Source organism: Narcine bancroftii, chromosome 7 (assembly GCF_036971445.1).
Source record: "Narcine bancroftii isolate sNarBan1 chromosome 7, sNarBan1.hap1, whole genome shotgun sequence".
NCBI classification, from domain to species: domain Eukaryota; kingdom Metazoa; phylum Chordata; class Chondrichthyes; order Torpediniformes; family Narcinidae; genus Narcine; species Narcine bancroftii.
The window spans coordinates 49,917,384-49,942,752 of record NC_091475.1 but is presented as its reverse complement, the minus strand read 5'-3'; the positions used below and the strand labels follow the sequence as shown (position 1 = coordinate 49,942,752).

Genomic DNA, 25,369 nt, shown 5'->3' with positions numbered 1-25,369 from the left:
CATCAGCAAAATGCAAGCAGAAACTGAAGAATAAAGGTGGGGGGCAGGGGGAGGAGAGGAGGGAAGAAGGGTCAGGGTTCAAATACAGATATAGGTGGGATGTGATTGGGAGAGGGTGTGTCTCTCTGAATGGGAAGGGAAGGGAGTGGGGAGCTTGAGGAAAGGAGACGGGGTGGGGAAAAAGAGAGACTTAGGTGAGGGGTTTAATGGAAACAGGAGAACCCAATGTTAATGCCACCTGCTTGGAGTGCCCAGATGGAATATTAGATGTCACTCCTTCAATTTGCGGGTAGCATCAGTTTGGGTGTGCATGAAGGGATGGATAGACTTATCAGTGTGGGAATGGTGTGTGGAATTAAAATGGTTAGCCACTGGGAGGTATTGTGTGCACCTATAGAAAATATGCCATTAAGCCAGAAAGAGTACAGAAAAGATTCAAGTAAATGTTGCAAGAACTGAGGGATGGGGATGGGGGTGGGGGGGTGGGGAGGGGTGAATTATGGCTGGATAGGCTGGGGCTTTTCTCTCTTAATCAGAGGAGGGGAGGGGGTACAGGGAGACATAATTGAAGTTTATAAGATTATGAAGGCCACAGATAGTCACAGCCTTTACCCCAGGGCAGGGGTATCTAAGACAAGAGGACGTAGATTTAAAGTGAGAGAGGAAGAATGTAAAGGAGGCCTGAGCAGCACTTATGTACATAAAGGGTGGTGGGTATGTGGAACGAACGAAGTGGGGACCAATGTAACATTAAAAAGGTGTTTAGAGAGGTACATGGATAGGAAAGGTTCAGAGGGTCAAGGACTAGCTTGAGTTGGCATGGACACCTTAGGTGAAGGGCCTATGCTTATGCTATAGAGACCTGTGATTCTTTGACAAAATCTCATTGTCTGAGGCTTCGGGTCTTCATGATCTCCTCTCTATGTCACTGGCTTCCATCTTTGCTAAGCAAGCTTCTTCTGACTTGAAATCTGCAAAACCATTGTGCATGTATTGTGAGGCAGCCCCATATTAATTAAGGCAATGAAATATCTTCTTCAGGAGACCAGTGGTTTTTCAATGGTGCCTTTGTGGCTCTTGTCATATCTGCACTCAGCTGAATTTGGAGAGTGAACTACAATGACATGCCATGGAAATCATTGGTAATCTTGCACCCTGGTTCCATCCCCGTGGGAAATATCAGCTGCTGAATATGTGTAGCATATTCATTCTCAGAAACATGAAATTCACCATGGGGAAATTCTTCTCATAATTCACAAAGATGTGCATGGTGTGGAAGTGACATCTGTTGGAATAAGCCAGGTGCAGATTAGTAAAGTAGTTAATAAGTTAAATTAAAGGTTATATAAATTAAAGGTTACTCATGGTAACCTTTTGGGTCATACAATTAATGAAAGGCAAGCTACACCACGGGAGAGCCGCAAGGATGGCAAATCCCAATGCCAGACATTTCACCACCTTCTCATTGAAATCAAGGTCGTATTTGGACAAATGCATTGGATGGGTGACCATTCTAATGCAGCAGATTTTAGTATTACAGAGACATTGGAAAAGTCTACTGTAACTGTTTGCAAAGATCCTGTTATGAAGAAGCATCCCTTCCAAATGCACATCATTCCATTAGCTCTACATCACATCCAAAGCTCATCTTCAGAACTTCCAGTTGAAGCAAAGATTCTCAAGCACTTCTGCCACCTTGTCTATTGCTACTTAACTATGATAGTAACATTAAAAATGCAGATCGGCAAAATAAGGGAAGAGAAGGAGGAAGAAAAGAGAATACTGTAATGCAAGGGATCTTCATCAATTGTAATCTTCTCAAGGTGATGCTTTCACCAGCTCTATTACTTTCTGATTGTTCCATTGTAAAATGAGGAAGCCTTGACTTTTGAGTTCTCCATTCTACAGAGCTGTCAGCAACAGGCAGCAGCTAGCGAAAAGACATTACAGTCATTTGAGGTTCACACAAGACTTCTCAATATTTTTTGTCGCTCGGTCCAGGGGACGAACATTTTGTGACGATATCTGAATTCATAAAAGAGAAACAATAAGATGCACTATGAGCACAGATGTTTTGAATAAATATGGAAAGAATTCATTTGTTGCAGTGAATAGAAAACTAATAGCAACTATCCCTGTTGGTGCTACCTCTTCAACCTGTGCACATCTTATTAACTTCCACCATGCCCTTAAATTTAACTGGACCATTTCTGACACCTTTCTTCCCTTCCTTGACTTCTCTGACTCCATCTCAAGAGACAATCTATCCTTGGATATCCATTCCAAACCCACTATGTCTCATAGTTACCTGGATTACAGATCTTTCCACTCTGTCCCTTGTAAGGACACCATTCCTGTTTCATAATTCCACTGCAGCCGCTCCAAAACATCCAAAACCAATAAATGAGGATTTCCTCTTACTGACTTTGATAGAGACTTCACCCTATCACTTTCATTTCTTCTGCCATTACCCCATCTCCCCCACCCCCCAGCAGAACAAGTACAGAGTCCTTTTGGTCCTCACTTTACACCTCACCAGCCAACACATTATCCTTTGATACCTCCACTTACTTTAGCATGATCCCACTACCAGCCACATCATCCTTTCTCAACCTGTATCTGTCTTTCGTAGGGATGTCTCACTGAAAGTCTTAAGTGTGCTCTTCACTCCATACCCAACCCCTGAGGCACTTCCTGCTACAATTGCTGAAAATGAAAGGCTCATCCCTATACCCCATCCCTCACCTCCATCCTGGACCACAAACAAACCTTATAGGTGAGACACATCTGTACAAGCACACCGTCCAACCTAATCTACTGCATTCAGTATGGCCTCCTCTACATTGGGTGACTGCTTTGGCGTACACCTACATTCGTTTGTGGGTTTAAAATTGGGTTTCCTGTAGCCAACCATTTTAGTTCACCCAAAATTTCCTACGTCTGACCTTGGCCTCATCCATTGTAAGGGTGAGACCAAATGTAAAAGTGAGGAACAACATGTCGTATTCCTCTTGTGTGATGCACTGTGGTGCAGCAAGCAGATACAAAACATGAGAAGACTGTACTACATGCTTTAATCAGCTCAAACTCTGTACACACCATTCTTAATATCTTTGCTGGCACCATGTGTGCCTGGCTGTCCTTTGCTGGCTCCATGTGTCCGACTGATCCTGGGAGGGGCCGGCTCGAGTCTATATCAAGCCGATGATTGACAGCTGGTCAGGTGGGGCCAGCCTCGCTGGTTGCCTACTTACAGGTACAGTGGTTGCCTCCTGCAGTAGGCTGGTAGCAGTGTGGCCGGTGTTATGGTTGTATCACCACATTCACCCCTTCTTTAAAATGAGTCATTGAGGTGGGGGATGTCCTTTGGCACCGGGTAGTATTTACAAGTTCAGGTGGTCTGGTGGTCGTCTCTGCCTCTGGGACAGCTCCTGGTCAATGACTGGCAGCGATGGGCTTCCTGAGGGTCGGCTTGGTCCAGGGTGACCGTGGCGGCTGGTGGTGCGGGAAGGATGGTGTCTGGCCGCGGGGGAGGGTGTAGGTGTAGGGAGGGGTCTGCGAGGAGTGGGGCCCTCTGGAGAGGCAGAGGGAGGGGGATGGGTCTCGGGAATGCTGGGAGGGCCAGGGGTGCCTGGGGTGAGGTTGGGCCCGTGTTGGTGCCAAATCCCTGGTCGAAACAGTGTCCTCATGTCCATTGGGGTACCTGACGTAGTGGGGTACCTGATGTAGGCTTAGTTCGGGTTTGAATGGAAAAGGAGCACCTGCTCCACCAGAGGCATGTGCTTGCGGAGGAGCTCCGGTCCTGGAGATGTCAGCCATGATGACAGGGAGATGCCAGTCACCGATTTCCTAAGGAAGGAGAAAAAGCATATGTGAGGGGTCTGATTGGTAGCTGTGCAAAAGAGCAACCATATGGCATGTAGTGCCTTGGGGAGGGCCTCTTGCCAGTAATCGATGGATCAGCCTTCGACCTCAGGGCCAGGAGGACTGCCTTCCAGATTACTCCGTTTTCACACTCCATCTGCCCTTTTCCCCTGGGGTTGTAGCTAGTTGTGCAACTAGCTGCGATGCCTCGCTCCGTCAGGTTCTGGTGCAGCTGGACTCCTGGTCACTGGATGAAGGCCGGGTATCTGAACATGGTGAAGATCTGCGCAGAGACCTAATAATGGAGGTGGTGGAGGTGTCAGAGGTGTCAGGGCAAGGGACAATGAAGGAAAAATGGGAGTATTCGTCTGTGACTGAGAGGAAATAGACATTCTTATTCGTGGAAGGCAGTGGTCCCTTAAAGTCAATGGTGAGTCGCTCAAAGGGCCGAATGGCCTTGACTACATGGGTCTGTGGCGGGTGGAAGAAGCACAGTTTGAACTCCGCACAGACTCTGCAGAAGTTGGTCGTGGCCCAGACTTCTTGGACAGTAAAGGGGATGTTCCAGGAGTTAATGAAATGGTACAGGCGTGTGATTCCTGGGTGGCAGAGGGTGTCGTGCAGCATCTGCAGTTGTTCGGACTGCGCGCTGGCGCAGGTCTGGGACGGGGCATTGGGGGAGTCATTGAGCTTCTCTGGCTTATACTGGATGTCGCAGCTGAACATGGCCAGCTCACCTCTCCAGTGCAAGATCTTATCATTCTTGATCTTGTCCTTATGGGTGGTGCTGAACATGAAAGCCACTGTGCGCTGCTCTGTGAAAAAGGTGAATCTTTCGCTTAACAGGTGGACTGCTTCCACGATTGCCTTGGCCTACTTTTCGATGGCGGAGTGACAGAGCTCTGAACCATAGAGGGTCCTGGTGAAAAAGGCCATGGGTCTCCGCCCCCCCCCCCCCCCAGTGAGGGCGACATCAGAGGCCACACCCCACCTGGAATGGGGTGTCCTCATCCACGGCATGCATTGTGGCATTGGCGATGTCCTGTCTGATGATGTGGGCGAAGGCCACGCGCCTCATGGGTGAGTGGAAAGGTATGGCTTGGGCCTGTGGGCAGACCTTGTCTGAGAAGCAGGGACCCATTGGAAGTAGTAACAGAAGAGCCCTAGGCACCTGTGGAGGGCCTTGAGTGTCTGGGAGGGGCAATTCCATTAGGGGGCGCATGCATTTAGGGTCATGACCAATGACACCATGTTCTATGATGTACCCCAGCCTGTGTTTGGATGGTTGCCTCAATCTCATGCTTCCAGATCTCGAAGTATGCTGGGGCGTCCAGGTGTTGAGGGTCGATATTCAACCTCTCATGATCCTTTAAAATTTTGAGCTGATTAAATTGTGATGCGCTGTGGTGCAGCAAGTGGACACAAAATCAGAATACTATACTATTGGCTTTAATCAGCTCAAACTCTGTACACACCAATCTTAATACCTTTGTTGGCTCTACGTGTCTGACAGACCCCGGGAAGGGCCAGCTCGAGTCTATATATTATCCGGTGATTGACAGTCGGCCAGGTGGGGCCAGCCTCCCTGGTTGCCTACCTGCAGGTACAAGTGGATGCCCCCTGCAGTAGGCTGATAGGGATGTTGCCAGTGTTGTGGTTGTATCACCACATCCTGGACATATTAAACCAATAAATTTTTCTAATTTTGGGTAACCCGCAGTACCTGTCAAATTCCAATGCCTATTCCTCCTTTTTAAAAAATCCCCCTCTCTCAAGCTGCCCCCTTTTCCTAGTAGTCTCTCCCTCTACCAATCTCTCCACTTAGAATCCATCTTGTGTAAAATACTTGCACCTCCTCGTTGCTGTGCCCTCTTTCACTCCATGCTTAACAGCTCATTCCAATGCCCTTCCCAATCTCTTGACCAGCAACTCAACTGTCCCAAGATTATTTGTATCAGTGGTGGTAAGCTCACATTTCATTTAGTATCCATCCTCTAAGGGTTAACACAAGCTGAAAACATTCCATAACAAAACCTCTTCACAACAAAACCATCCACAGCTTGTGATCAAACAGAAGGCACCATCATCGAAGTCATAAACAGAGTTAATGGCCTCAATTAAGAACCAGAACAATGGATTGTTTACTAAGGACAAGACATCTGTGGAGAAAGAAATCATATGCATATGATTAATTATTTTGGAAAATTGAAACAAACACTGAAAATTAGTATTAATCAAGCAAGTTATGTGATTGAGACACTTGAAGAAGCAAGATTAATAATAAGTAACCAGAGAGATCTGCAAGAGACAGAGAAATGAAGAACTTTGTGTGAGATGGACACTTCTTCTGTTTTCTCCTTGACAGATGGAAACAGAGATCTGCTGTGACCATTCTAATGGTCATTTTGGATTGACCCATATCTGGGTTAAAAAAAAAAAGCAAGATCATTCTTGGATTTGGATCATGACCATTTTGATGGTAATTTCATCTGACCCTTGCCTGGTCTGTAGAAGCATCGTGGAAGTCACACATTTTGTTTCCCCTATGAAAAGAAGAGGGGAGTTGTGACAATTATTCGTATGAAAGAACATTTCTCTGGAAGCAACTTGACAAGGATTTGTGAGTTAAAGGCAGTCTGTGTCTTGCCCACTTCATAATTCCTGCGTCATAATTACTTCTGAATACCAGTTTAAAAGTTTGGGGTCACACCCACACACACTTTAAGTTAAGGTGTTATTATTAATAGTTATTAATAAATATATTATTTTAAAAAATAACAATGTCTTGGTGAATTTCTATTGCTGCCAGTCTATAAAGTAACACAGTACATAGCTCCCTGAAAGTAGCCAATGAGGCACTTGGCAAGTAAGGTTGCAGCTATAAACTTTAGTAATACTCGTGGAGTATTGTGCGCAATTCTGGGCAACCCATCGTTATCGGAAGGATGTGAAGGCTCTGGAAAGGGTATAAAAATGCTACCAGGATAAGAGGGTGATGCACATCACAAGAGGTCATTCAAATGTGGGTTGTCTTCTTTGGACCCTTTGAGGCTGAGGGGAGACCTGATTGACGTTTATAAAATTAAAAGAGGCAATAGATTGCGTTGAATGTCAGACCTTTATTTTCTGGGGTAACAATGTCAAATATTTTCAAACATGCATTTGAGGTGAGGGGTGAGGGGAAAAGTTTTAAGATGTGAAGATCAAGTTCTTTTTCAGAGTGGTAGGTGCCTGGAATGGTCTGCCAGGTGCAATAGTGGAAGCAAATACAATACAGTCGAGTATCCCTTATCCGAAATGCATGGGAGCAGAAGCGTTTCAGATTTTGGACTAATGTGGTGAGGGCAACTAAGCAGCACAGTAGAATCTCTCTGTATCACTGTTAAACAACAACAAATAACAGCAGGCTTTCAGACTCCACCTACAATGCTGTGTTTTGATTAAAAGGTTACAGTACACTGTATTTTATATTTTTCCAACACAATAATGTTGCTGGTCAGGTCACATGGCATTTTAGGTGGAGATGAATTTCAGATTTAACATGAAAATAATGTTTTGTACTTCCCAATAAAAACTTGAAATCTGTTTACAAAAGAAAATAAATGCAGCTCCAAATACTAGATGGTAAAATAAACACTGAGTAATGCATGTAGGTCTGGCGGTGACGATGGTTGATAACAAACTTGTGCCCACTTGTGGCGTCATGTTGGCGCTCAAAACGTTTTGGATTTTGGAGCCTTTCAGATTTTGGAAGTTTGAATAAGGGGCACTCGACGTGCAGTAGCATTTAGGAAGCTTTTAGATAGATTCATGAATATATAGGGAGTGGAAGGATATAGATCAGGCATGGGCCAAAATGTTTAGGTTAATTTGGCACCCATGCTTGGCACAAACATTATGGCCCAATGGGTCTGTTCCTGAGCTGGACAAATCTATGTTTTATATACAGGATGGAAACTTACTGTGTGGCCCTGCTAAACAGTGTTGTTCATATGCCACAAAACTCTCTTCCCAGTCCACTTCCCTCATCTCCGCCTTTCAGTTTGTCTTTACCCTTTAATTTCATTTTCTGTCACTCTAGTTTCCTTTTGAAAACAAGTGAGCTAATTGATTTTGAATAAAATGCATGCCTTTTTTAAAAACTTGCATGATGATAATTTAACCAAAGTGCAAAGAGGACGTATTCTGCACACTCAACAAGTAAGTCTGAAATATTTACTGGGCACTGTGGTATACTGGAAGATTTATTTAAGTTAACTAACTACTTATACAGTATAATGATAAACTTGCTCGTGTATTTCATTCCAAGTCACATTGAGCGAGGATTAGATTCTCCGTGTCTTATGTGTATGAGGAAAAGTGGATAACCTAAATCATACAAGACAGACACTATTTGTTGAAGTGCACAGCAAGATTTGATCAGTTGCTTTGTCCTTTCACAAGTTTTTAAATTGAAAATCTGATTGAAAATGAAATTTCACTGCTTTCCTGTGCCCTCCTGGATATTGGCAATCCATTAAATGCATTGAATGTGTAAAGTCTTCCCATCGGGTTATCTGACCCGATTTGCTTCTCACTGGAATACATTAAGACTCCATTTAATTCACGTGTTCCACTAGTGCTGGATGTTAAAATCAGATCTAATGACTTTTTAATGAATTTCTGTGTTGACTGTATATACATCTTCTACATATAATAAGCAAACCATTTTACAATCCCTCAGGACTCGCTGATACTTACCAAGTTTGTACCCTAAAGATACAACCCACCTTTATAAACTGAAATTAGAACTTCAGAAAGAAAAAAATGCATTCATGTCTTTACCATATCAAACTACTGTATTTAAATGGATTTAGAGGATGGTAGAAAATAACTTAAAAATCATTGTGGTAATCAAATTTCCATCAAAATTGTAATAAAGTTGCATTAAACAACCATGGCAAATAGATCTTATTTACTTGTAAGAATTTATTGGATATGACACAATATCTGGGTAGACCCATTGTTTTCACATGCTCCTGCCTCACCAAACTAGTATCATCTTACCCCAACTCAATCTTTTCTCCCCTGGTCCTAACTCGCTCTACCTACATCCACAATACCTCACATATCCTCCTTCTCTTCAATTACTCCCAATTGCCTGAACTTGACTACCTCATTTTTATGGATGTCCAATCTCTTTACTCCTTCATCCTCCATACAGAAGGTCATAAAGCCTTTTGTTTCTTTCTTGACAAAAGACCTAACCAGTCATCCAACACAACCACTCTCCTCTGCCTAACTGAACTTGTTCTCACTCTTAATAACCTGCTTTGACACATCCCTCTTTCTTCAAAACAAAAGAATAGCAATGAGTACCTACATGGGTCCCAGCTATGCCTGTCTGTTTGTGGGCTTTGTGGAGCCAAACATGCTACAAGCCTACACAGGGAAGACCCCTTAACTCTTCCTCCACTATATTTAAAACTATATCGGGGCTGCCTCATGCACCTGTGATGAACTCGTCAACTTCATTCACTTTGCTGCCAACTTTCACCCTGACCTCAAATTCACTTGGTCCATCTCAAGCAAAACTCTCCTTTCCTCAATGTTTCTGACTCCATCTCTGGAGACAAACTCTTGACAGACATCTTCTACAAACCCACCAACTCCCACAGCTACCTCTACGACACCTCTTCCCACCCTGTCCCCTGTAAGAATTCCATTCCATTTTCTCAATTTCTCTGTTGCATCTGCACCCAGGATGAGGACTTTCACGCTAGATCATTAATTCAGCCCTTATCCACGTATCCTCCATTACCCACAAATCTGCCCTGGTCCCCTCCACCCCACTTGCACAAGGACACGATTCCAGTTATCTTCACCAACCACCCACCAGTCTCCACATCCTCCTCTGCCATTTCTGCCAACTACTTCGTGATCCCACCACTAGACACATATTCCCCTCTCCTCTCCGCCTTCTGCAAGGACTGCTCCCTCTGTGACTTCCTTGCCCATTCCTCACTCCTTTCCAATCATCCCCTTGGAACCACCCCTGTGACCGCAGGAGATACTCCACTTGTGCCAACACCTCCCTCCTCAGCATCATTCCAGCCATATTCTTCCAAATGAAGCAACATTTCACTTGTGAATCTGCAGGGGTCATTTATTGCATCCGGTGTTCCTGTTGTGGTCTCCTCTACATCGGACAGAGTGAATGCAGACTGGGAAATCACTTTGTTGAGCACCTCCACTTTGTCTGCTGCAATAGAGTGAATCTCCCAGAGACCACTCATTTCAATTCCCCATCCCATTCCCTTGCTGACATGACTGTCCATGATTTCATGTACTTCCAGACTGAGACCACCCGCAAATTGGAGGAACAACACCCCATCATCCGACTGGGCACCCTGCAACTGGATGACATTAATATCAACTTCTCTGGATTTCATTAACCCCCACCCCAGTCTGTCGCTCAGCTCTGTCGCTCTCCCTTTTCTCTGTCTCCTTTCGCACAGATATAATCAATTCTCACCTCTCCCCTTATCCACTCTCCCCTTATCCACTCTCCCTTTATCATATCCAATTAGCACCTTTTGTTGGTCTGGACTCCTCCCCCAGCCAGCACTGACTGTATTCTGAGATTTCCTGCTTTTTGCTTATTCTTTGAAGAAGGGCTCAGGCCCGAAATGTTGGCAAAAGATCTTTGTCTCCGAAGGATGCTGAAAGACCGGCTGAGTTCTTCTAGCATTTTGGTGTGTTTTTACTGTCTGTCTCCATTTTAGGAGACCAGCTTTCCACTGACATATTTTACAAGCCCACTAACTCCCACAACTACCTCGACTACATTTCTTCACACTTAGTCCTCTACAAGGATTCTATTTGTTTCTCCCAATTTCTCTTTCTCAGCTATATCTGTTCCCAAATGAGGTCTTCCAGTCCAGATCCTCTGAAATCTCCTCCTTCCACAAATGTGACTTCTCCTCCACCACCATCAACTCAGTGGTTACCCGCATCTCCTCCATTTCCCGCTCACCTTCCCTGATCCTTCTGCCCCCAGATGTAATAAACACAGGATTCCCTTCATCCTCACTTACCATCATTCCAGCCTTTGCATCCAACACATTATCATCCGTAATTTCCACCATCTACAACATGACCCCACCACCAGACACATCTTCCCCTCTCCTCCCTTCTCCGCCTTCCATAGGGACCACTCCCACTATGATTCCCCTCATCCAGTCATCCCACTAATTGGCTCCTTGGCATCTTCCCTGTCACCGCAGGAAGTGCCGCACTTGTGCCCACACCTCCTCCCTCACAACCAGTTGGGACTCTTTCAAGTGAAGCAATACAGGAACCTTTACTTGTGTATCCATGGGAGTCATCTACTGCATCCAGTACTCCTGCTGTGACCTTCTCTACGTCGGAGAGACCAGACACAAATTGGGAGATCGCTTCACTGAGCACTTTTGTTTTGTCTGCATCAATGACGGGGATCTCCCAGTGGCCAACCTCTTTAATTCCACACCTGACACCTGTGCTGATGAGTATATTCGTTGCTTTATGTATTGTCAAGCCAAAATCACCTGTAAACTGGAGGAACAACTCATGATTTTCTGTCTGTGCACTCTCCAACTGGATGGCATTAACATCGACCACTATTTTCTGCTAGCCTATTCTCCACTCTCTCTCCCTTCCCATTTGTTATGCCTTCATCAGAGCCATTTCCCCTTCCCTTTGTTTGCTGTTGTTCCCTCCCTGGCTTATCCACCTATTGTCTGCTGCCTGTGGGACCATGCTCCTCCCCCACCCCTCTCCCCCCACCATTTTGTTCAGATGCCTGCCTACATTTTGTTGTACCTTGATGAAGGGCTCAAGTCCTTCATCTGTTGGTTATGTAAGTTTATTTTTGCTATATAAAGGACACTGCTTTATCTGCTGAGTTTCTCCTAATGTGTTTTTACTTCAACCATGGTGTCTGCAGACTTTTGTGTTTTACCCCATGACCTAATATCACTCTGTGTCAGAGTCTTCACATACGATGAACAGTTTTCTAACCTAGTGTTGCTCAAAAAATAGACTCCTTGACATCTCTAGAAATCAGCTTTCCTTTTAAGGAAAATACTTTATGTGCAACTTGAAATTGACAATTTTCTGGAACCATCGGAACTTAAAACTGAAGGAAATCTACTGAGTTTTGCTCGGAGTATTTTTTTTTAAAGGTCTTTCCAGTTTCTGCCACAACTGAGTCTATGTACCACCAGCAGAGCACCAAGCATGCCTGGGACCACCAGCAGAGTACCGAACATGAGGAGGACCACCAGCAGAGTGCCGAACATGAGGAGGACCACCAGCAGAGGCCAAGCATAAGCAGGGCCACCAGCCGAGTGCTGAGCATGAGGAAGACCACCAGCTGAGCGCAAAGAAAGAGCAAGACCACTATTGCAACATCAGCTGGCATGTTGTTCAAGGAATTGTCTCCTTGATAGTGTTGTGGTAGTACCATTACCAGAATGACAGAGGCTGTTCAAGGTGGCAGCTCACTGTCATCTTTTCAAAGGCAGTTACAGATTAGTAATAAATTCTAGCTTTCCTAGCAATGCCCATACCCTGGAATAAAAGATATCATTGATATAGTGAGGAATAACCAAATTAATTGTACGTATTAAAAGAGCTAATTTCTGTCATTCAGTACAAGTACTACAAGTCATACATAAGGAGGTGTTCCAACATTTTGATGACCTTCATCCTGATGGGCACAGGAAAGTTGATCAAAATGCTACATTATTAAAATAATGCATAAAATGGGGAAAGAGGTGGTTGTCTGAATGAACATTAAGTTGCAGGAGAAGCAATTGACTAGATATCCTTTCTGTAAAACAAAGGAAAATAGGGAGATGTTTATACTTTTTGCTTTCATAATTGTTGTACACAGGTACAACATAAAGTGAGAGAATTCAAAATATGTCATCAGTTGCAAAATTGGAGAGTAATTTATATTTTAGGGTACATTTGATTTAAAACAGAACGTGATACAATCATTTACTCAACTGTAATATTTTCTCATTCATTACTTGAAAATACTGGCACGTTGACCTTCATCAGTCAGATTATTGAGTATAACATGGAGGCCATGTTGCAGTTGCATAGGATGCTGGTGTGGCCATATTTGGAGTTTTGGGCTTAGTTTTGGTTACTGTGCTATACGAAGAATGCTGTTATACTGGAGAGAGTGCAGAGAAGATTTATGAAGATGTGGGCAGAATACGCAGGCCTGAGGTATAGAGAGAGATTCAGAAGGGCTAGCACTTTATCCCATGGAGCGCAGGAGAGTGAGCAGTAATCTCATGAAGGTATACAAAATCATGAGGAATAGATTGGGTCAACGCACAGTGTTTTTACCAGAGTCGGAGAATCGACAACTAATGGACACAGGTTTAAAGTGAGGGGGCAACTTTTTTATAAAGGGGGTAGTGGTGTATGGAACAGGCTGTTGGAGGAGGAGTTTAAGGCAGGTACTATTATAGCATTTAAAAACCATTTAGATGGATACGTGGATAGGATTGGTTTAGAGGAGTATGGCTCTTAACTAGTGGCTCTTAACTTTTTTGCCACTCACATACAATCTTAAGTAATCCTTTACTCATCGCAGAGCACCTACGGCATCACAGGCAGGTGGGTCTAGTGTGGGTGGGGTACTTTGCTCCACATGGGCAGGTTGGGTTGAAGGGCCTGTCCCCCCACTTAATGACTCCATGACTTCCAGTGAGCTTGCTTGTGCTTTTAGTTTTTTATAATTTGTGGGATTTTATTTGGAAAATGTAATATAGAAAAATACTGTTTATTCAGACCAATTAAAATTGATAAAGAGAACAAGAGCTTGCAGATCCTGAGGTCTGATGCAATACAGAATCTGTTGGGGGAGAGGGAATCATTGTCTTTTCAGGTTGAAACATTTGATTCAAAAATTTGTCTTAACATTTGATACGTTGCTTGTAGTCACAAAGTTTTAAGAGCTTATGGCCTTTGTGATATTTGACTAGTTTTTTTAATTAAAATTAGTTGGAATTGAGGGTTGCTTAGAACAATGCCCATATGAAGTCAGTATTTCCAAATCACTTTCTCTGGAATATTTAAGATGAAGGGGGACCTTTTGCATTCACTACATTGTGTATGTGCAGAATTCTGGTCACAAAATGCCTCTGGATCAGTAACAAGTTTCACCAAAATGTCTAAAATATCACGCGTGATATCATTTTTGTCTTTGAAGTTCATAATGCCTTCTTCAAAAGTTTGAATCATGAACCAACGGACTCCAGCCTATCTATTGACCATTGAATCAACAGTCAGCTATATTTGCACAGGTGCTTCTCCTTAGCAAACATTACTGTTTTAGCAATTTTTATTGCTCTGTTTTTCCAAATCCTTCGACTCTGAAAATGGCTTGCCATTTGCTATCTCAAAGAATAATGTGTGTCTGTGTGTGACCCTATATTCTACCCACAAAATAACTTTACTAAGATATATATAAAATAACTAAAGATTAATATTAGCAAAATTCTGTTACAATAAGAGCAGAAAGAAGAAACTATTTCCACTGATAGATGAGAAGGTAACAAGAGGAGACAAATTGTCAAAAATGTTAAGGGAGGGCACAGAGTAGAAAGCACAGGAACAAGGAATGCTTAATTATAAGTATTCCTCCATTTACATATGTTCATATGAACTCTTTTGCCTCTTTGAGATACTAAATTACTTTTACTATATTAGTGCCCAGATGAATGCACAGTACCAAGTCACCCATTATGAAGTTTGCAGTTTTATCAAGTTGCAAAATGTTGCTTAGTGAACTATATTTCTGTAGTACCTTCCTTTTATCAGCTGAGCAATGGCTATGGTGGGATGCAAGAAATTTGAATAGCTGTTTTCACAAGGTATCATAATTGGGGATGCATTTAAAAAAGGAAAACAATTATTCAGAAAGACCCTTTAGTGAATTGGACAGCTATCACAATGGTCCTCTTTTGACGCTTTATAGAACAGAGAACATCACAACACAGTACAGGCTCTTTGGCTACAGTGTTCTTGTTTGCATCAAATAACATGAATGGGTAGACTTTCTGGGAAAATTATTTCACACAGCAGAAGAAAGAGAAAGGGAATGAAATGGAGACTTGGGCAGTATATTTCCACCTGTATGCAAACTACTTCATGTTCTGTGGGTATTTTAGTTGTGTGTCAAATGAGAAGGGAAATCCTGATGAAAATAAAAATTGTGGCCCAAGCTGAAAATGAAATCCATTCGAGAGTTATTGAATGGATGTTGTGTATTTTAAAGCTACCATCCAAAGTAGGTATGGGGATTTTTTGTGCAGTACAAACTTGAAGGGTTCAAACACCACAAAGATTAATGGCTTGTATTTTGGCACAGACTTGACAATCTCATGGTAATTAGCTTTGAAAAATCTGTAAGATTGCTGCATGTAATTGGAGTTGCTCTTGTACATTTGATTGAGGAGTTTAGTAGAAACAGAGATAATTTGCCTCTGTAAATAATTGCGCTCTCCTGAATAGTAGAGATCCATGCAGATGTGTGTTTGGAACAGGAAAGTGCTCTGTTCTTCAGTATTAATACATAAATGTCACTTGTGTTGAATTAGAATCAGAATTTATTGGCATGAACATATCACAAAATTTGTTGTTTTGCAGCAGCGCCACAATTTAAATAAACCACATTTCAAATAAATAAAAAAAGTGGAAGAAAAAAAAAGGTATGATGAGCACAGAAATCATGAACTTAAGAAACCATTGAAAACAAGAAATTATGAAATTAAATGCTCTGGTCAACAGTGAGACTGATCTCCAATTTTGTGTTATTGGAGACTAAATCCCAAGAATATCAGATCATTATGTTGCTATAAGTTGGGAATATATTTGTAATAAAACTGCTGGCATTCAGATATGTGGACAATCCATAAGTGTTTAGACTTTGGATATAACTTGGAATCACGGGATATCTTACAAAATAAATTCTCATGCTGTGCATTCTTCAAATGTAATTAAATCCCATTATTCAATAAATCTTAAATATGTTCAACAAGTGATATAAAATGTAAATGGTTCACTTTAAAAGGAATATATTTCACACTGTTGATGCAAAGGAACATTATTTTCTTTCAACCTGATGCAGCAGGGTGGAAGGTATTCTCTTTCTGGTTTCTGGATATATCTTCAAGTCCAGCCTTAACTCTGTCTTGAATGTCCTTCTGAGTTCTTGCTTTGGTATTTTCTTGCAGACAGATGCAGCCTTGATGTATGATGCAGTGCATGTGATATCAGCAGCCTTTCGACAAGCCTTTCAAATGACTGTCAGTTCCTTGCAGTGTCACAGGCATAAGCCTTGGCGCTTTGGATCCAGGTTTATGAATCTCATCAAGGAGGTAAGAAGACTCCTTGCTCATGAAGTTTTTTTGGATGAAGTGCTTTGAACCAAAATATCAACAATTCACCCCTCCCCATCCCCCAGAGACATTCAAACCACTGAGTTTGTCCACATTCCAGCATCTGCAGTCTCTTCTGATTCGTTTTCCACCTCGTTTTGAGCAGTTAGAGGAAGAGTACCTAGGGATGCCTAAAGGTCACAATACACAAAGGTGTTGGAAAAGCTCAGCAGGACACGCAGAATCCATATGATTCAGGCCTGAGCCCTTCAGCAGGAATTAGTTTCTCCAGCACTTTTGTGTATTGCACTAGACCCCAGCATCTGTAAATTTTCTTGTTTTAACACAATATCTAAAGGTTAACAACTTTTTATTTGTAACATTTGTGAGTAAATATTGATGTACAGATTATTGATGTATTAATACATTGTGTATTTAGGGTTTTGCTGTTGGACTATGAGACACAATAAAGCAACACCCATAATGCATCTCCCCTGTTTTTGTTTGTATTGGCTCCTTATTTTGTGCTTTAAATTTACTCAATAATGTGAACTTTCCAATGGAAGTAACATGAAAGGATTAATATATATAACTTGAGCAAGTCAATATTACAGATGTTATGGTAAGCCTTTCAAGTTCAAGTTCATTATTATCTGATTGTATATATTCAGTGTCTCTCCAGACCACGGTGCACACACAAAAACACACAATACGTACATAAAGATCACATAAACAAAAAAAAATTGTGATGATGGTCATGGTTAAAAAAATATGTTTATCAGTCTCAGCCTGCGAGGAGAAACTATTCCTAGCCTGGGAGTCCTGATTTTGATGCTCCTTTGTCTTCTTTTTCATGGTAGTGAGTTGAAGATACTTTCGACTGGATGGCAAGGGTCTTCTGTAATTCCTTGAGCCCTCTTTAGACAGAGCTCCTGATAAAAGTCATATATAGAGGAAAGGGAGATCCCAGTGACGATCAGATACTATTTATTGTCATGTAATAAATCAGAAATGCCTGTGCCTTTAGTCTGCATTAGGCACACAAAGATTCACCATTAGCATTGCCTGGTTCCTCTTACAGTTGGAGAAAAAAAAGCAAAAAAGATTCCCCTCAGAGTCACCGAGTGTCCATGGATTCCCCTCCAGCACTCCCACAGCCTCTGCAGCTGCGCAAGACTCCAGTTCAGTTCAAACCATCAGCAACATCAGCCCAGATCCAAACCTCTGACACGATGAGGCAGCCTTCAGTGCCCAAAGCCTTTCGGAATCCCTCCTTGCCTTCATCATCCTCTTGAATCCTGGTACTGATACCTGGTTCTCATGAGCGAGCCTCCAGTAGGCTGCAGTCTGTGTGGGTTCCTCATCTACAAGTTGCCAGCAGCTTACCAGCTGTGTGGGTCCTTTTCTGCAGACCCCTCACCCCCAACACCATGGTCAACGAGCTCGGGGGTCGTCTCCTCTGCTTGTCCTTCTCAATGGGGCGTGTTTCTCCCCGTTACTGGTGCCTTGCAATGGTCTGCTGCTTCCCCAGACACTGCAACCACTTACAGCTGCTCCCAAACACAGGACACACACAAGGTACAGACTGTACAATAGGCTTTAATCAACAAAGACTTCCACAGAGCCAGGCTAGCTGTAGCTGCAGTAACTCTGCATAAGACTTCGGAGGCCGGCACAGGCTTATATCCCATAGGGTGATTGACACCCGACCGGGTGGGGCTTGATCCATTCAGGTCAACTGATTGACAGCTGACCAGGTGTTGTCCTGTCCCCCTTACACTCCTGCAGGTATAGAGGTTGCACCCTGCAGCAGGCTGGTGATGTATTACCACATTCACCCCCTTCTTTAAAATTGTCCTGGCGGGGAGGGTGCAGTAACAAGGAATCGTAGCCACTACACAAAAATACAATATTTACAGATTGAGGCGATCTGGCAGCCGCTGGAGTCTCTGTGACCATTGAAGGACTGGCTCCTGGTCACTGGTCGGAGGGGAAGTGGGGCGGCTGGCGGCAGGGTTCAGAGTGACTGGTGTGGTGCTGCGCAGAGGGATGGCCAAGGGGCCGGGGTCAAGGTGTGAGAGTCCTATTGGATGGGTTGGGGGGCAAGTTCATCCCCCATGGCTGAAGTGGGCCTCTGATAGTTAAGGAGGTCCTGTACGCCCCATAGCTGCTTGGGGACAGGGATGTATGCCCGGTCAGTGTCGTCATGCGCTGAAGGATGCTGTGGAATAGTGGGTGTTCCTGCTGGTGCCAGGTCCCTGGTTGAGATGGAGTCTCCCTGCCAGTGCCGAACCTAACGTAGGCATATTTGTGGTTCGCGTGTAGGAGGAAAACCTGCTTGACCAGAGGTTCAGCCTTGTGTGCCCGTACGTGCTTTCACAGGAGCACTGGTCCCGGGGACGTGAGCCATTCTGTGAGGGTCTTTCCAGTTGGTGACTTCCTGGGGAATGAAAACAGGCGTTCATGAGGGGTCTCATTGGTAGCTGTTCACAGAAGTGATCTAATGGTCTGGAGCACCTCGGATAGGATGTCCTGCCAGCATTCAACAGCCCCCCCTTTTGACTGGAGAGCCAGGAGGACTGCCTTCCAGACTACCCCGTTTTCGCGTTCCACTTTCCCATTGCCTCTCGGGTTATAACTAGTCGTGCGACTAGTCGCGATGCCCCTCGCTGTCAGGTACTGGTGCAGCTCGTCACTCATAAAGTTAGACCCCCGGTTGCTGTGGATGAAAGCAGGGTAGCCAAACATGGTGAAGATCTGCTCCAGGGCCCTGATGACAATGGCCATGGAGGTGTCTGGGCAAGGGATAGCGAAAGGGAAGCGGGAGTACTCGTCCACTACCGTGAAGAAAGACTTTTCAGTTCATGGAAGGCAGGAGCCCTTTAAAATCCATGCCGAGGCACTCTAAGGGCTGAGTGGCCTTTACAACATGGGCCTGGGCCAGGCGGAAGAAGTGAGGTTTACACTCCGCGCAGACCCGGCAGGCCTCGGTCATATCCCTAACGTCCCTGATGATATATGGCAGGTTCCGGGACATAATGAAATTATAGAACCTGGTGATGCCCGGATGGCAGAGGGACTCATGCAGTGACTGCAGCTTGTCGTTGTGTGTAGACGCACAGGTCCGAGAGAAGGCATCGGGGGAGTCATTAAACTTTCCCGGGCAGTACGGGATGTCGTAGCTGTAGATTGTCAGCTCGACACTTCAGCGCATGATCTTGTCGTTCTTGATCTTGTTCTTGTGGGTGGTGTTAAACATGAAAGCCACGGCCCGCTGGTCGGTGAGGAGGGTGAATTTCCTTCCGTCCAGGTACTGGCGCTAGTGGTGGACTGCTTCCACAATCACCTGGGCCTCCTTTTCAATGGCGGAATGCCCTAGCTTGGAGCCATGGAGGGTCCTAGAGAAGAAGGCGATGGGGAGCCCCCTTTGTTTGAGAGTAGCGGCGAGGGCTACATCAGAGGCATCACTCTTCACTTGGAAAGGGGAGTCCTCAACCACGGCCTACATCGTGGCATCTGTGATGTCCTGCCTGATGTGCATGAAAGCTGCCTGCGCCTCGGGTGGTAGAGGAATTGTAGCTTGGGCCAGTGGGTGAACCTTGTCCGAGAAGCGGGGAACTCACTGCGAGTAATAGGAGAATAAGCCAAGGCACCTGCGGAGGGCCTTTAGCATGGGGGGAAGAGGTAGCTCTATTAATGGGTACATCCGTTCTGGATCTGGCCAATGACCCCATGGGCCACGATGTACTCCAGGATGGCGAGGCGGGTGGTGCTGAACACACTCTTCTCCTTATTGTAAGTGAGGTTCAGCTCCCCGGCAATCTGGAAGAATTTCTCCAGGTTGGCATCATGCTCCTGCTGGTCACAGCCACAGATAATGACATTATCCAGATATAGGAACATTGCCTTCAGCTTGTGCAGGTTTACCATATGATCCATCTCCCGCTGGAAGATGGAGACTTGCTTCGTGACCCCAAAGGGAACTTGGTGGAACTGGTACAAGTGCCTGTCTGCCTTGAAGGCAGTGCAGGGCTTGTCCCTCAGGTGGATTGGGATTTAATGATAAGCTGACTTCAGGTCAATCGTGGAGAAAACCCGGCAGCAGGCTATCTCGTTGACCATGTCGGCGATCTTCGGCAGAGGGTAGACATCCAGTTGGGTGTACTGATTTATGGTCTGGCTGTAATCCATGACCATCCTTTGACCACCAGGACTTGGGCTCTCCAAGGGCTGTTACTGGGCTCGATAATGCCTTCCGCCAGAAGCCGCCGCACTTCCGCCTTGATAAAGTCTCTGTCTGTGGTGCAATAGCGCCTACTTTTGGTGGCGATTGGCTTGCAGCCTGGCGTAAGGTGTGCGAAGAGCACCGGGAGGGGGGGGTGATGCATAGTGTGGAGAGGCTGCAGGTTAGATGGGGCTGTTAGATTGGCGCGCTGTATAGCGTGAGTGGAGGGAGGTTGGGGCTCCTGAAGGCAAGGGTGACACTTTGCAGGTGGCTCTGGAAATCCAGGACCAGGAGGACTAGGGCGCAGAGTTTGGGCATGACCAGGAGCCTGAACCCTGTATATGTCTCCCCTCCCACAGTTATATCGGCCGAGCAGCGCCCGAGGGTACCAACAGTCTTGTCCTTGGCAGCAAGGACGATCGAGAAGGTGGTAAGGTGGACTTTTAGTTTCAGAGAGTGGGCCACGCTCAGGTGAATGAAGCTCTCAGTGGTGCCACTGTCGAACAAGCACTTTGTTACCTGCCCGTTGACTTGCACATCCATCATAGTGCGCCCAAGATCATAGGGGATGTTCCTAGTCAGAGTGGTGGCAGCCAGGAGCATCTCAGGATCGGAGTCATCGCTCTCCAGTTGTGTGCGGCGATTTATGGCATCAGGTGGCATGGGGAGTGTCGGTAGGGCAACCTGGTCATTGCCCATATTGACCAAGTCATCGTCGGTCGTGGGGAGCGTCGGTGGGGCGGCCTGGTCATCACTCGAGTTGACCCTATTGTCCCCTATTGTCCTCCGTGTCGGCCTCTGCCCGGCCCAAGATGGTGGTAACACGTGGGGGCCCGCGGCGAGGCTGGCCTCCTTCCCCAGCTGTGTTCGTCGTGCCGAGGAAAGTGAGGTCATTGTGGCCGGCAGAAGTGACGTCACTCCGCCAGCTGGAAGTGATGTCATACCAAAAGCCAGATAACATTATTGTAGTCTTCGGTGACCGGCGCTGGTGAGAGTGGGGGCTGGTCCGTGTTCACGGGACACACGCGGGGACAATGGCGTCGCCCGGCACACACACATGCAGGGGTCCGCAGGGGAGGTGAGGGGGTTTTAGAGGGGCACTGAGCTGCCGGGTGGCTTTGAGAAGCACACTTTAGCAAAGTGGCCTTTCTTGCCACATCGGGAACAGTACCAATCCCTAGCCAGGCAGTTTTGGCATGATCTTTGATCTGACCCACACCAGTACCCACAGTACTTACAGGGGCACCCGCTGCAGCGATGTTCTCTTCCCCAGCTTGGACTAGGGCTGCAGCTGGTGTGTGAGGTCTGGGGGAGCCTGGTATCGAAGACTTCAATGTGCAGGGCTACAGCTTCAAGGGTTCGGACCACTTCCACAGTCTTGATCAGGGAATAGATGCTATCTTCCAGCAGCTTCTGCTGGATGGCCCTCAGACAAAGGTGTCCCGGATCAGTCTCTCAACCTCCTCTCCACCTACCCCGGGTTCAGCCAGACACGGTCGGGCCAACTCTCGCAGGTGCTCCAGGTAAGACTCAGCCGTCTCCCTGGGTTACTGGGCTCGGGTATTGAGGAGATACCTTGCAAAGACTACATTCGTGGGGGGCTTGTACAAGGTCTTGAGAGTGTCCATTGATTCTTTGTACTTGCAGCAGTCTTTGGTGGCCTGGAAAGCATGGGGATCCAGCTTTGATCGGAGTAGAATGAGCTTCTTCCGATCTGAGTCTAGGATGCCATCTGCATGCACCTCGATGATTGCTTTGACCGCATGCCTCCAGATCTCGAAGCATGTCTGGACTTCCGGGTGGCGTGGGTCGACCGAGGCTCCCTGCGCTTGGGTGTTTTTCCATAGCAGCCATGGGGAAAAGTCTTTGTTGATTAAATTGTGGTGCACTCTTAGACAGAACCAGAAATACACAAGGTAAGGACTGTACAGCAGGCTTTAATCAACAAAGACTTCCACAGAGCCAAGCTGGCTGTTGCTGCAGTAACTCTGAGTGAGACTTCGGAGGCCGATGCAAGCTTATAACCTGGAGGGCGATTGACACCCGACTGGGTGGGGGTTTATCCGTTCAGGTCGACTGATTGACAGCCGGCCAGGTGTTGTCCTGTCCCCTTAAACTCCTGCAGGTACAGAGGTTTCCCCCTGCAGTAGGCCAGTGGTGTACCACCACAGCCATCGTGGGCATAGATTAAATAAAACACCGGCAGCTCCTTGAATCGGCTGTTTAAAGCCTGTATGAAGATGTTGGCAGTCAGACTGGGCGTAGGACCCTTTGGGGGAGCACTTTATCTCCAATGCCCACTCTCCCCAGGCCTACAAAAGTGGGAGCATTGCCATTGCATAGCTCTATCAGCACTGCCATTTTTTTCCAGTCTGATGCCTTGCAGCTTCCATACTACACAATGATGCAGCCAGGTAGGACACTCTCAATTGGACTCCACCTTTTACAGGTGGATCGCCGACATGGTCAACAAGATAGCCCACTGCTGGGTTTTCTCCACGATTCACCTGAAGTTGGCTTATCATCAAATCCCCATCCACCCGAGGGATAAGCCCTATACCGCCTTCAAGGCGGACGGGCATCTGTACCAGTTCCACCAAGTTCCCTTTGGGGTCATGAAGGGGGTCTCCATCTTCCAGCAGGAGATGGATCATATGGTAGACCGACACAAGCTGAAGGCAACGTTCCCGTATCTGGATAATGTCACTATCTGTGGCTGTGACCAGCAGGAGTATGATGCCAACCTGGAGAAATTCCTCCTGATGGCCGAGGAGCTGAACCTCACTTACAACAAGGAGAAGAGCGTGTTCAGCACCATCTGCCTTGCCATCTTGGGGTACATCGTGGCCCATGGGGTCATCGACTCAGATGGGGGTCAATAGCTTTGCTCTTCTCAACATCCTTCGGAAGTGTAGGCGTTGCTGCACTTTCCTGACCAATGAGAAGTTGTTGTGAGTCCAGGATAGGTCGTCCATTGTATGAACGCCAAAGAACTTCGTGCTCTCCACTTTTTACATGATGGAACTGTTGATGTGTAGTGGAGAGTGGTTAAAGTTGGTCCTCATTGTGCCAAATCCCCCATGCGGTGAAGAGGAAATATGGATAGAGGGATTTGCACCTCCACCCCACTCCAGGATTTCTTGGAGTGTTAGTTACCTGTATGGGAAGGAAAAAACCACGTCTACAGGTGGAGTAATTTGCAATTTACTGACCTCATTTTCCTTTGAGGTCATCCAAATTTGAGAATGTCCCATAAAGGTTAGTTATAGGATGAATTGAACTTTAATGAAGCCGAATGATCTGCAGGCACCTGACAACCATATAAACTTTTCTTTAATAAAGCAGACTTTGGTGCTTGGGGCCTGATAGTGGTCCTGTTTGGCCAGAAGACGACAGATGCAGATCTCACAGATCCACATCAGTTCTTCTATATCTGCCCCATCCCTGTCCCCTCCTTCCCCAACACATCGCCTTTGTGACAAGAAATAATGACTGGCTTGCTTACTTTTTGAGTGCAGAAATTTCTGTGATTTTGCTTAAAACAAATCATCAAACACAATGTCTTTGAGTGCAGTGCTTGAGGTAACAATACATGTAACATTGTGTTGACTGAACACAGGCCCTATTTTGTTATTCATTGTTTGTGGATTGCACCATCACCATGATGTAAAAAAAACAGAAGAATAGAAGATTTGACCTGCAGTTGATGTTTTATATTCAATTTTTCAATTTTGTTTGTGACTTTATTTGTTGAATTTTTGATTGTTTCTCAGGTGATACTAACCAGAAAACACAAATTAAAAGTTCTAATTCTTGAAACAGAGGGAAAATATTCATTGGCCTACATGAAAGAGTGGTTTGCTTTTCAGTGATATCTTAACCTTTTAGTCAACCCGATACTGGGATTATGGGCACTTGACACCGATCTGTAATGGGACAGGCATTCAAACTTAACCATCTCAAAAAAAACCACATTTCCAACCAGGTTTCTGTATAATTTGTATTGCTGAAAGGATTAACAGTTTGTCATGTGGTTGAGTACAAATAATACCACTTAAAGCATTTTATTTTGATTCAGTTGGTGATGAGATCTGAAACCGCTTTTAAACTTTTTTTTAAGATCGCAATTGGCAAAGTTGGGAATAGAAGTAAAAGCCAGGTTATCTAAGCATTCACAGGGAGAAGGAAGATGATGCTGACATGCACAATTGAACATTGAGAACCAATTTTAAGATTGTCTGACCAAATGTTAATGTTGGAAAAATTAAATCAGTTGCAAAGCACTGATGCATAAAATGAAACCTTCTATTGCAGGTAAATTGATTGAACTGAAGAGCTCACCTGCTTAAATAAAGTACCCATGATAGGGAGTCATTTTTCATCAACTTTTCAAGCTGTCAGTGAATGAAGTGCAATTTAATATGTTTCTTTCTTATTGCCCTTATAGACTCAGTGGGATGGCCTTACGGGTCGGATTGCCTTCAATAAAACTGATGGAATGCGGAAAGATTTTGATTTGGACATTATAAGTCTGAAGGAGGAAGGCCTGGAGCAGGTAAAGTCTACATTTGCTGCGTCTGCCTAATTGAAAGAAAAATATCATTCTTGCACAACTTCTTCTGCTTGACTAAAAACTCGAGGCTGCCAGCTGCATTAAAAGAATATTGATCAACATCAAAAGCATTGAAGCCTTCAATAAAATCTTAGTTCCATTGATCTTCAAATGTTTGTTGCCTGGCGAATGCACCTAACAATAGTCTGAAAATATGAGCCTGTGCATATCTATTTGTAACACGCTTCTGTCCCTTCAAGCAGCTTGTGAGTCTATTTTTTAAAAGTAGCTCATCACGAATGACAA

At 45.1% G+C, this 25,369-nt stretch overlaps 1 protein-coding gene across 5 annotated transcripts in view; it reads left to right on the top strand.

Annotated features, from left to right (window-relative positions):
* Positions 1-25,369, top strand: part of LOC138738900 (glutamate receptor ionotropic, kainate 1) — a 477,930-nt gene that overhangs the window by 364,370 nt on the left and 88,191 nt on the right. For all 5 annotated transcript variants that reach the window (XM_069890070.1, XM_069890069.1, XM_069890066.1 and 2 more), the window contains exons 7-8: positions 16,143-16,286; positions 24,959-25,066. In XM_069890070.1, coding sequence (XP_069746171.1) covers positions 16,143-16,286; positions 24,959-25,066 — 252 coding nt within the window. The remainder of the gene's footprint in view (positions 1-16,142; positions 16,287-24,958; positions 25,067-25,369) is intronic.